This window comes from Mustelus asterias, chromosome 16 (assembly GCF_964213995.1).
Source record: "Mustelus asterias chromosome 16, sMusAst1.hap1.1, whole genome shotgun sequence".
NCBI lineage: Eukaryota > Metazoa > Chordata > Chondrichthyes > Carcharhiniformes > Triakidae > Mustelus > Mustelus asterias.
In genome coordinates this window covers 28,218,998-28,232,517 of record NC_135816.1, presented here as the reverse complement: position 1 = coordinate 28,232,517, position 13,520 = coordinate 28,218,998, and the positions used below count along the sequence as shown (strand labels likewise).

General features: G+C 46.1%; 1 protein-coding gene across 2 annotated transcripts in view; it reads right to left on the bottom strand.

Moving 5' to 3' along the window:
- Positions 1-13,520, bottom strand: part of LOC144505061 (organic cation/carnitine transporter 2-like) — an 89,256-nt gene that overhangs the window by 21,149 nt on the left and 54,587 nt on the right. For both annotated transcript variants that reach the window (XM_078230805.1, XM_078230806.1), the window contains exons 4-6: positions 11,850-12,021; positions 9,129-9,255; positions 6,030-6,130 (exon numbers count right to left, since the gene is read on the bottom strand). In XM_078230805.1, coding sequence (XP_078086931.1) covers positions 6,030-6,130; positions 9,129-9,255; positions 11,850-12,021 — 400 coding nt within the window. The remainder of the gene's footprint in view (positions 1-6,029; positions 6,131-9,128; positions 9,256-11,849; positions 12,022-13,520) is intronic.

Sequence of the window (13,520 nt, the reverse complement as noted above, 5' to 3'; positions counted from 1 at the left end):
AGGGAATGGCAAAAGGGAATCGGGAGTACTCGTCAACCACGTTGAGGAAATACACATTCCGATCTGTCGAAGGAAGGGGGCCCTTGAAATCAACACTCAGTCGTTCAAAAGGGCGAGTGGCCTTAATGAGGTGTGCCCTGTCAGGTCGGTAGAAGTGCGGCTTGCATTCAGCACATACCTGGCAGCTTCGAGTTATCGACCTGACATCCTCTATGGAGTAGGGCAGATTCCGGGCCTTTACAAAATGGAAGAGCCGAGTGATCCCCGGATGGCAGAGATCATTGTGGAGGGCCTGTAGCCGGTCCTCCTGCACACTGGCACATGTTCCACGTGACAGGGCATCTGAGGGCTCATTGAGCTTTCCCGGACAATACATGATATCATAGTTGTAGGTGGAGAGTTTGATTCTCCACCTCAAGATTTTATCATTCTTAATTTTTCCCCTTAACGTGTTGTTGAACATGAATGCCACGGACCGCTGGTCCGTGAGCAGGGTAAATCGTTTTCCCGCCAAATAATGGCGCCAATGCCGTACGGCCTCCACAATGGCCTGAGCCTCTTTTTCCATCGAGGAGTGCCGAATTTCAGGGCATTGGAGGGTGCGAGAGAAAAAGGCGACGGGCTTGCCCGCCTGGTTAAGTGTGGCAGCCAGGGCGAAATCAGATGCATCACTCTCCACCTGGAAGAGGATGGACTCATTGACAGCGTTCATCGTGGCTTTCGCGATGTCAGCTTTTATCCCTTCAAAGGCTAAGCGAGCCTCTGCTGCCAGGGGAAAAGAGGTAGATTTTATGAGCGGACGGGCTTTGTCCGCATAATTGGGAACCCACTGTGCGTAATATGAGAAGAAGCCTAAGCATCTCCTCAGTGCTTTGATGCTAGTGGGTAGGGGAAGTTCAAGGAGGGGACGCATACGGTCTGGATCAGGGCCGATTACCCCGTTTTCCACCACGTATCCGAGGATTGCTAGGCGGTGCTTGCTGAATACACACTTCTCCCTGTTATAGGTCAGATTCAGGCGAGACGCAGTGCGTAAAAACTTCAGGAGGTTGGCGTCGTGGTCCTGCTGGTCATGGCCGCAGATAGTGACGTTGTCCAGGTACGGGAAGGTAGCCCGTAGCCCGTTTTGGTCCACCATTCGGTCCATCTCACACTGGAAGACCGAGACCCCATTAGTGACGCAAAAAGGGACCCTTAAGAAGTGGTAAAGACGGCCATCTGCCTCAAAGGCCGTGTATTTTCGGTCCTCTGGGCGAATGGGGAGCTGGTGGTAGGCTGACTTCAAGTCGATGGTGGAGAACACCCGGTACTGCGCAATCTGGTTGACCACGTCAGATATGCGCGGGAGAGGGTACGCGTCCAGCTGCGTGTACCTATTAATGGTCTGACTATAGTCTATGACCATCCGGGGCTTGTCTCCAGTCTTGACCACCACGACTTGTGCTCTCCATGGGCTAGTGCTAGGTTGGATGATCCCTTCCCTGAGGAGCCGCTGAACCTCAGATCGAATAAAGATCTGATCCTCAGCGCTGTAAGGCATGGTACATTGGGGAAACTATGCAGACGCTGCGACAACGGATGAATGAACACCGCTCGACAATCACCAGGCAAGACTGTTCTCTTCCTGTTGGGGAGCACTTCAGTGGTCACGGGCATTCGGCCTCTGACATTCGGGTAAGCGTTCTCCAAGGCGATGGGCTTGCAGCCTGGCACGAGATTTTCAAATAAAGAAGGCGGGGTAATTTTGAGTGTCGAGAGACTGCATGAGGAGCGCGCTGGGCAATTTGGAGGCTGCTGTTCTCCCACTGAAAGTGGAGGGAGTGGCCCATCGTACTGCAGGATCATACTCTTCAGGTGGACCATAAAGTCTAGCCCCAGGAGTACCGGAGCGCAAAGGTGCGGTAACACGAGGAGCCTGAAGTTCTCATAAACTGTGCCCCGCACCGTTAGAGTTACCACGCAGCTCCCAAGAACGGTAACAGATCGGGACCTCGCGCCATAGAGATTGTCTGCCTGACAGTTTGCACGCGGAGTGCGCACCGTTTCACGGTATCCGGATGGATGAAACTCTCCGTGCTCCCGCTGTCAAACAGACAATGTGTCAGGCGTCCGTTTACCTCTATGTCCATCATGGACTTGTCGAGTCTGTGAGGCTTGGCCTGGTCCAGGATGATTGACGCCACTGTTGGATCCCGAGTGCAACTGCAGGCAGCTGAGATGGTCGACGATGAGGATCCCTGCTGGTCGTCTGCGGCCGGTGCCGACCAAAATGGCTGCGCTCATGGATCGCACATGGTCGATGGAGTTGAAAGTGGCGGCACCCGCAGGTCGCACGTGTCTTGCGTCGTCGGTGAATACTGACAGAAAGTACTCATTTAATACCTCGCCCATTTCCTCTGGCTCCACGCATAGATTCCCTCCCTTGTCCTTGAGTGGGCCAGCCCTCTCCCTGGCTACCCTCTTGCTCTTTATATATGTATAAAAAGCCTTGGGATTTTCCTGCATCCTGCTGGCCAATGCTTTCTCATTACCTCTTTTAGCCCTTCTTACTCCTTGCTTAAGTTTCTTTCTACTCTCCGGAATCGGTTGCATTCTTGGACACACGCATCTCCATTAAGGACGGTCACCTCAGCACCTCACTGTACCGCAAGCCCACGGATAACCTCACGATGCTCCACTTCTCCAGCTTCCACCCTAAACACGTTAAAGAAGCCATCCCCTACGGACAAGCCCTCCGTATATACAGGATCTGCTCGGATGAGGAGGATCGCAACAGACACCTCCAGACGCTGAAAGATGCCCTCATAAGAACAGGATATAGCGCTCGACTCATTGATCAACAGTTCCGACGCGCCACAGCGAAAAACCGCACCGACCTCCTCAGAAGACAAACACGGGACACAGTGGACAGAGTACCCTTCGTCGTCCAGTACTTCCCCGGAGCCGAGAAGCTACGGCATCTCCTCCGGAGCCTTCAACATGTCATTGATGAAGACGAACATCTCGCCAAGGCCATCCCCACACCCCCACTTCTTGCTTTCAAACAACCGCACAACCTCAAACAGACCATTGTCCGCAGCAAACTACCCAGCCTTCAGGAGAACAGTGACCATGACACCACACAACCCTGCCACAGACATGCCGGATCATCGACACAGATGCCATCATCTCACGTGAGAACACCATCCACCAGGTACACGGTACATACTCTTACAACTCGGCCAACGTTTTCTACCTGATACGCTGCAGGAAAGGATGTCCCAAGGCATGGTACATTGGGGAAACTATGCAGACGCTGTGACAACGGATGAATGAACACCGCTCGACAATCACCAGGCACGACTGTTCTCTTCCTGTTGGGGAGCACTTCAGTGGTCACGGGCATTCGGCCTCTGATATTCGGGTAAGCGTTCTCCAAGGCGGCCTTCGCGACACACGACGGCGCAGAGTCGCTGAGCAGAAACTGATAGCCAAGTTTCGCACACACGAGGACGGCCTCAACTGGGATATTGGGTTCATGTCACACTATTTGTAACCCCCACAGTTGCCTGGACCTGCAGAGTTTCACTGGCTGTCTTGTCTGGAGACAATACACATCTTTTTAGCCTGTCTTGATGCTCTCTCCACTCACGTTGTTTTGTTTCTTGAAGACTTGATTAGCTGTAATTATTTGCATTCCAACCATTATTCATGTAAATTGAGTTTGTGTCTTTATATGCCCTGTTTGTGAACAGAATTCCCACTCACCTGAAGAAGGGGCTTGGAGCTCCGAAAGCTTGTGTGGCTTTTGCTACCAAATAAACCTGTTGGACTTTAACCTGGTGTTGTTAAACTTCTTACTCGGTCAAAGAAGACCGAGGGTAGCAGTGGAAGGGTGTGTTTCTGAATGGAGGGCTGTGACAAGTGGTGTTCCTCAGGGATCAGTGTTGGGACCTTTGCTGTTTGTAATATATATATAAATGATTTGGAGGAAAATGTAACTGGATTGATTAGTAAGTTTGCGGACGACACAAAGGTTGGTGGATTTGCGGATAGCGATGAGGACCATCAGAGGATACAGCAGGATATAGATCGGTTGGAGACTTGGGCGGAGAAATGGCAGATGGAGTTTAATCCGGACAAATGTGAGGTAATGCATTTTGGAAGGTCTAATACAGATAGGAAATATACAGTAAATGGCAGAACCTTTAAGAGTATTGATAGGCAAAGAGATCTGGGTGTACAGGTACACAGGTCACTGAAAGTGGCAATGCAGGTGGAGAAGGTAGTCAAGAAGGCATACGGCATGCTTGCCTTCACCGGCCAGGGTATTGAGTTTAAAAATTGGCAAGTCATGTTGCAGTTTTATAGAACCTTAGTTAGCCCGCACTTGGAATATAGTGTTCAATTTTGGTTGCCGCACTACCAGAAGGATGCGGAGGCTTTGGAGAGGGTACAGGTAAGATTTAGCAGGATATTGCCTGGTATGGAGGGCATTAGCTATGAGGAGAGGTTGGAGAAACTTGGTTCATTCTCACTGGAGCGACGGAGGTTGAGGGGCAACCTGATAGAAGTCTACAAGATTATGAGAGGCATGAACAGAGTGAATAGTCAGAAGCTTTTTCCCAGGGTGGAAGAGTCAATTACTAGGGGGCACAGGGTTAAGGTGCGAGGGGCAAGGTTTAAGGGAGATGTTTGAGGCAGATTTTTTACACAAAAAGTCGTGGGTGCCTGGAACTCATTGCTGGGGGAGGTAGCGGAAGCGGATACGGTCGTAACTTTTAAGGGGCATCTTGACAAGTACATGAATAGGATGGGAATAGAGGGATATGGTCCCCGGAATGGTAGGGGGTTTTAGTTCAGTCGGGCAGCATGGTCAGTGCAGGTTTGGAGGGCCGAAGAGCCTGTTCCTGTGCTGTAATTTTCTTTGTTCTTTGAAAATTTAAACTTAAGTTGAAAGAATTGCTGCAGAACTGTTTTTTTTAAAGGAGAACAAAGAGAAAAGGAAAAAATGCCCCAAGAAGCTTGGGCGAGTTCTTCAAAAGTGCTGGAAACAGAAGAGGCTGAGATTGACAGGCTCCAGATGGGAGCAGAGCCTGAAGGAGTTCCGTGGTAGTGGCCCCTGTACTGAGGAACCTCAAGCAGGAGAAGTTCTGGGATTGTAAAGGAGGGTGGGCGGGAGGGGGGGGGGGCGGGGGTGTCCCTAAACTGTTTTAAATAAAGTTAGAAAGTTTTAAAAGCAACCTTGCACCTTGAAAACACCGGGTCCCCAGTGAAATTGATGGTAAAAAACCGACACACCAAAGGAAGAGGGGAAGCCGACTCTCTGAATGGCCTGAGCGAAGAAAGGGCTGCAAAGATCACCGGAGGAGCTTTCCATCGGTGGAGAAGTCAAGTTTTAAAAGTTGTTTCAAAAGTTCAATTGAGAAAGTTGATAGCTGCTGACAGCAGTAAAAAAAATGACCTTAAAACAAATCAATTTTTAGACCATGGAATACAGAAGCCAGGTCGTTATGCTGATTACACATTAAACTCTCATTCGGCCCCTGAAGAGATTACTGTATCCACGCCTGGGAACCATACTTTAGGAAAGATGTGAAGGCATTTGGGAGAATATGGAGAGATTTGCTCCAATGTTTCTGCGGATGAGAGATTAGTTAAATGGGTCAACTGGAGAAGTTGTGGCCTTTCTCCTTAGAGCAAGAAGTTAATGATTCTACAAATTGAGCAAAGAAAGGGAAATTGTTTTCAGCGGATAAAAATTTGATTAACCAGAAATCACAGATTTGAACTGACTGGCAAAATAACCAAAGACAAAAGAAGGAAAAACTATTTTCTGTAAGGAGTGGCTTGGATTTGGAATGCCTGATGGTGGATAGAGTTTCAACAGTAGCCTTCAGAATGGAATTGAATAATAACTTGAAGAAGAAAATAAATAGTCGGGACTTGGAGAATGAGCTGGGGAGTGAGGGTAACTGGATTGTTCTTCAGTACAGCCAGTGCAGACTCAATGGGCTGAATGGACTCCATCTCTGGTATCAAATACTCACCACACTAGAAAGTTAATGATAGTGATGGCTCGGATATTGTCTGTTTTAAACAAGTGAATAATTGAATGAGATTGTTCACTTTTAGCTTTCATATCTTGGAGCTGGAAGGAAAAAAAGAGAGGATTCAGTGTTATGATGGATTATTATGTAATATCTGTATTACTAACTATTTCTAATTGTTCATAAACGGTATTGATGACCCAGAAGAATAATTTGTAAACAGTGCAGCTTCACATTTGCAGCTTTCTTCTTTCCATACCCCCATGTTGACTCTCTACCCCCTGTAGATAATTAAAGTGAGGCTCAATATAAACATAATAAATCCCTTATTTTATTAATGCAATGCCATGTCATATTACATAATGCGGTGTTTAATTCTCACAGAGAAGTACTGCTAACATCATACACTCTCAGTCTGTGCTCGGATGAGTGAAATTATTTTGTGGGTTATATGAAGCTGTATACTTTAGCTCTTCCAGCAGTGTCCTTCAGGTCTGAGCATTGGCATATAAGTGCGCAGGATTTAATATTTAGTGTATTTTAAAAATTTATTTGGTCAATGGATATGGGGCTCACTGGCTAGAACAGGATATATTGTCCATCCTTAATTGGCCTTGGGAAGATGGTGATGAGACATCTTCTGACACTCTGTCAAACAAACAGGCGGGCCGCTTGTTTCACGCCGTCATGCAAAGGGGAAGGGCAACAGCACGCTGGCAAATTCTGGCTCAACTGAGATCGCCTTTGGTGATCAGTCATGTTTAAAGGGTGTCCCAATCAGAACAAACAATGATCTCTTCCCCAGGCCCACCACAGAGGTCTCACGGTCTACCCCCATCCCCCCCTCCTTGAAAGAGATTCAATCATGGCTTTCAAAAGGTAATTAAAAAGAGAAAAAAAAATCCAGGGCAATGGGGAAAGGGTAGGGATGGAGGCTGGCTGAGCTGACCCTACAGAGAACCATCATGGATGTGAAGGGCTGAGTGGCCTCCTTCTGCACTTTAACCATTCAATGATTCTGGGATCAATATGAACTCAAAGAGAAAAATAAAACAAAAGAGCAAATGAGAGAAATGCTCAGTTTGTGTTCTGCCAAGGCCACTCAGCTCCAGACCTCATTATAACCTTGCCACATGGATGAAAGAGTGGAATTACACAAGTGAGGTGAGACTGACTGCCCTTAATATCAAAGCACCATTCGACTGAATAAAGCATCAAGAAACTCTAACGAAGTTGGAGTCCAGGGGAATCAGGGAGAAAACTCAACATTGCTTTAAGTCATACCTAGTACAAAGGCAGATGTTTGTGCATGTTCTCGGTAAATCATCTCAGCCCCATGACATCACTGAAGGAGTTCCTCAGGGTAGTGTCCTAAATCCAACTATCATCAACTGCTTCTTCCATGAGCTTCCCTCTAATGGGGCGGCACGGTTTCATAATGGTAATGCCATATTCAATGGCATTACCATTGCTGAATTCCCCAGGGACCGGGGTTCGATTCCTGGCTTGGGCCACTGTCTGTGTATAGTTTGCACGTTCTCCCCGTGTCTGCGTGGGTTTCCTCTGGGTGCTCTGGTTTCCTCCCACAGTCCAAAGATGTGTGGGTTAGGTGGATCGGCCATGCTAAAATTGCTCCTTCGTGTCAGGGGGACTGGCTAGGGTAAATGCATGGGTTTATGAGGATTGGGCCTGGGTGGGATTGTGGTCGGTGTAGATTCGATGGGCTGAATGGCCTCCTTCTGCACTGTAGGATTCTATGATTCAGAATGGGGATGTTGATCAATGCACAGTGTTCCATATATTTTACAAATCCTCAAATACTAAAGCAGTTAGTGTCTGCATTCAACAAGACCTGGACAACATTCAGGCTTGGAATAATAAGTGGCAAGTTAACATTTGCACTGCACATGTTCAGCAATGACCATCACCAACATGGTGGAGCCTGATCATTGCCCCTCGATATTCAATGGCATTACCATTGCTGAATTCCCCACCATCGACATTCTGTGGGACACCATTGACCAGAAACTTAATTAAACAAATGACAGAACTATGCTATAAATGCAAGCCAGAGTCTGGGAATTCTGCAGGAAGTAGCTCACCTGTTGACTCCCCAAAGCCTGTCCACCATCTACAAGGCAGAAGTCAAGAGTGTGATGGAATATTCTCCACTTGTCTGGATGAGTGCAGCTCCAACAACACTCGAGAAGTTTGACACCATTGAGGACAAAAGCAGTCCACTTTGATCTGCACTGTATGCACCATCTTAAAGATCCACCCCCTCCACCACAGCTATTTACAGGCAGCAGTGTGTACCATCTGCAAGATGCAGTGCACCAAGTCAACAAGTTTCTTCTGCCAGCACCTTCCAAACTCGTAACCTCTGCAACCTTGAAGGGGGACAGCTGACGTAAAGGAAAACCATTCTGACTTGGGTGTTTATCAGCTTTCCTTCATTGTCACTGGGTCAAAATATTGAACTCCCTTCTTAACAGCATTGTGGGCGTACCTACGCCACATGGACTGCGGCAGATCACAAAGACAGCTCCAAAATGAGCTTGTTTGTAAATTCTTACATTTTAGGAGAAAGACTCTCCACTGGTTCAACAATTTTATCCAGTGATTGGGTAATGTATAAAGTTTAATCCCAGGGGCTAAACAGTGTCAGTTGGGAAAAAAAACAATTGGCCACCACGAGGAAAAGGATGATAAAGGCTAATGAGCCATTGAGATCAGCTTGGTTTCTTGCTGGTGTATTTGGATGAGAGTCATCCTAAGAACTGCAGAATTCCCATGCCTAATTACTTTGTGCTGAATAACTGCTGAAATGTCCAATCACTTTTGCTTGATGACAGAATTAGGATTAGCTGTGTGATCCTTGATGGTCAAATAATCTAATACTACACTGTCTGGGTTCAAACCTCACAAAATATCATGTAGAAAGGGGGAATGACTGACACCCATGAACCGTAACATAGCCGAAGAGTCAATGTCTTCACAACAGAAGGGATATGAGAAATATCGACAATTAATGGGTAGGTCTGCATTAAATGGTTGAAGGAACAAACAGAAAATAAATGCAATACCATGTGTCAATACCTCGATATCATTGAAGAGAACCTCTGGTGGAGTGATATGATTTTTCTTTGCAATGTGTCGGAGAATTGCTTCAGCCTCCTGCACTCTTCCCTTTATCAGCAGCCAGCGTGGGGATTCAGGAATAAACCTAGAATTATAATTATTTTGTGTTAAATAATGAGAATGAAAGTCATGCAAAGGATTCTATCAGTTACAATTAATATTAAAATACTCCTTAATGTATGGACATTAACACATATTTTTATTCTAATCAAGGAGTTGATTCAGAAATGGCAATGCCAGAGGATGGTGCAAAGGATGATGTTTCTGGAAATTGACAGGATGACAGAAATGCCTTGATCAAGAGCACATTAGCAAATTTCTGCTAATGGTGGACAGTGTCTGACCCTGATATTGAGTATACTGCAGGGAGGCCTAAAGAGAAAGAAAAAACTGGGGTCTTTATCGCCATTTTTATTCAGCGTCGTGTGGAAATGAAAATCTAGCAGTGGGAATTGCACATCTCTTACTGAATTTTAATTCATGTGGGTTGGGGTGCAGGTGGTGGGTGTCTGTGCGGAGGTGGAGGTGGTGGAGGGGGGAGGAGGGCGAAACAAGAAAGACCAAAGGTCCACTTGAGGGGAGAGGTTTTTAACAAGCGTTGGAGGGGAGGAACACCTGGAACAAAGCCAAAGGGCTTGGGGCAAGAATTCCAAAACCTTGGGCAATAACTCAAAGTTTGGGAGAAATGTATTAGTTTTTGACTAGGAGAAATGAAGGGCAAGAATGGGGCATGCAATATCTTGACATGGCCTTAAAGTTGATGTGATGAGGGACACGGGGATTCAGTGGTGCTTGGCAAGGGGTGGGTCTGTGTGTGTGAAAGGACTCAGACTGCAGTGGATTAATTGGTGTTTGTAAAGGGTGAAGGGAGAGGTGTGGCTTTCAGTCAGATAAATGCACAGGCTCTGTGACTGGCAAAGTCCATTGGTGCTTTAAGAAGAATCACATTCATCATTGTTTCCACAAAGACTCAATTATTGGCTTGAGCAAACTCACCAAATACATTTGCCATCATGATCCTGAGGCAAGTATTGCACATCTCAATGAATAAGGAGATTGTACTTGTGGGTCACTTCATTGTAGTTCAAATACACTTCAAATGCTTAGCTAAACATCTGCCATCATTCCTTACTTTTCCTGATTAAAAGGCAATTATTAGATTGTCCTTCAATTTCTTATTCCTGTCTAAGTAGTGTCTCATTTTTGAGTATGGTTCTGTAAATGCGTGTGATATTTGATATGCTTAAAGTATATACTTACAATAAGTACATAGAAAGAAAGATATGGAACAGTGAGCACAGTTTTAGTCTCCATGCCAAAAGAAGGACTATTTGTTTGGGAGGGTGTGGAAAGAAGGCTCAAAAGACTGATTTTTCGGATGAGAGGATTGTCCTGTGGGGGTTATTCCCTAGAGTTTAGAGGAATGAGAAGTGATGGGCGGCACTGGTTAGCATTGCTGTCTCACAGTGCCAAGGACCTGGGTTCAATTCTAGCCTTGGGTGACTATGTGATGTTTGTCCTTTCTTCCCGTGTCTGTATGGTTTTCCTCTGGGTGCTCTGGTTTCCTCCCACAGTCCAAAGGTGTGCAGGTTAGGTTGATTGACCATGCTAAATTGTCCCTTAGTGTCAAGGGGAATTAGCAATGTAAATATATGGAGTTACAGGGATAGCACCTGCGTTGGATTGTTGTTGGTGCAGGCTCGGTGGGCCAAATGGCTTCCTTCTGCAGGGGTACTATGATTCTATGATCACATTGAAACATATAAAATTTAAGTGACTTGAGAGCATGCTTTCTTTGGTTTGGGAGTCTAGAACTAGGGATCATAGTCTAAGAATAAGGATTAAATCTTTTATGATTGTGAATGAAGAAATTTCTCCTTAATCATAGGGTTTTGAATCTTTCAATTTCTCTCCCCAGAGGGTTGTGGATATTCAGTCATTGAAAATAATCAAGGCTGATTGACAGATTTTTGGAGGCTAAAGATATCAAGGGACACAGGAATAGTACAGAAATATGGAATTGGTTATAAAAGATCAACTTTGACTTTGAATGGCAGAATAGGCTCAATTTCCCAGGTATCATCTTTGGCTCAGTAAAACATACTTGCTGCATCTCCTTTGTTTTAATTTCCAGTTTTCTAGAAGATATATTTTTTATTATAGGTCACTTATACTTAAGTGTTTTGTAGGATTTAAGGACAGATTTTCCGCTTGTTGAAGCTCTGAGGTGTGATTATCAGAAAAAGTCAGCTTTGGCAGATCTTTGCCAGTCTTCTGTCTGCCTCAATATCATGCTGTTGGAAAGTCTTTCTGCCTGGATGCAGTGATCTGATAGAGTAGATTACCTGCCCATTGTGAAACCCATCTGATTTTAAACCCATTGATTTCAATCTGGTAAAATTGGGCGGGTATTAAAATCAGCGGGCGATTGATTCCACTCAGTTACTTCCTCAAGAGTGAAGGTGAAAATTACCGACACTGAACATCCGGTTTCCTGTTGCAGTCAAGTAGACATCACTACCCCTCTCTAATACATTGTCAGTGCTAATCCGCATCCTTACCCTCACCCAGGAAGGACACTCATTTTCTTTATCCCGATTGGAATCAGTGGCAGAGGTTAACGGCAATAAAAGTTCTTACCTATTGATAACATTGGTTAAAGTTCCAATTCCTACCTACCACCATAAGGGAAAATACAGGACGCCAGAGAGAGACAGGATGGAAAGCAATATCCACCAGCTTCGTATGAAATATGCGACCAAAGGCAGGAGCATGTAGCCGATTGCATAAGGAATAAAAGCTCCCACTGTAGAGAATGTAACCCGGATGGATTTCCCAAGGAGTTCTGATCCTGTAAAAAGAGAAGAGGGAAGGAACTGGTGAGACCGAGGATCTGAAAGGAATTAGTATTGGTAAAAAAGCAGTGCTGGAAAAATTAATGGGATTAAAAGTTGATTAAGTCCCCTGGAATTGATGGTCTACACCCCAGAGTGTTGAAAGAGGTGGCTGTAAAAATAATGGATATGTTAGTGATCATCTTGCAAAATACAGTGCCTAAAAATTGGAATGTAGCAAATGCCACCCCACTTCTTGAAAAAAGGAGAATACAAGGAACCTCAGATCTGGGAGCCTGACATCTGTAGTCGGGAAAATGCTGGATATATTCTAATGTATGTGACAATTGGGCACTTGAAACATAATTGTGAGATTGGGCAGAGTCAACATGGATTTATGAAAAGGAAATCATGGGGGCGATTCTCCCAAAAGTGCTGAATTAGCGGGAAAACTGTTCTAAATCCCGACGGTTCTGACAGTTCAGCTTCGCACCTGAATTTCCGCATTCTGTGCACTGAAGAGGTAAACACAATAAGAAGTCTAACAACACCAGGTTAAAGTCCAACAGATTTATTTGGTAGCAAAAGCCACTAGCTTTCGGAGGGCTGCCCCTTCATCAGGTGAGTGAGATTTCAGTTCACAAACAGGGCATATAAAGACACAAACTCAATTTACAAAATAATGGCTGAAATGCGAGTCCCCACAGGCAATCAAGTCTCAAAAGTACAGACAATGTGAGTGGAGAGAGGGTTAAGCACAGGTTAAAGAGATGTGTATTGTCTCCAGCCAGGACAGTTAGTGAGATTTTGCAAGCCCAGGCAAGTTGTGGGGGTTACAGAGAGTGTGACATGAACCCAAGATCCTGGTTGAGGCCGTCCTCATGTGTGCGGAACTTGGCTATCAGTCTCTGCTCAGCGACTCTGCATTGTCGTGTATCATGAAGGCTGCCTTGGAGAACGCTTACGCGAAGATCAGAGGCCGAATGCCCGTGACCTTTGAAGTGTTCCCCAACAGGAAGAGAGCACTCTTGCCTGGTGATTGTCGAGTGGTGTTCATTCATCTGCTGTCGTAGCGTTGTCGACGCTACAACAACGGATGAATGAACGCCACTCGACAATCGTACCTAGGCCCTGCCCACAGTAGGCCCCACCCCCTTGGCACTGCTCGATGCCCGCTGGGCAGTGCCAGGGTCCCCCCTGGGTATGGGCACTTTGCCCCTTGTGCAGTGCTAGGGGGCAAAGGCTGGTACTGCCAGGGTGCCTGTCCCCAGTTCACACCCACCCCCCCACCGCCCGATCCCCTGGGGGGCCCCGATTGCCCCCCTTCATTCCAGCGGGGTCTCCTGCTAGTTCCTGAACATGGGGAGCTACTCTAAACCCCGCTGGAATGAAGTACTCCTGGCAGGGTGGGAGATTGAATCAGACCTGAAAGGTCCCGATAATGAACACATATACATATTTAAAATACATACAGAAAATATTTTAATCACTTACTTGCCTTCCTGCCAGTTTCCAG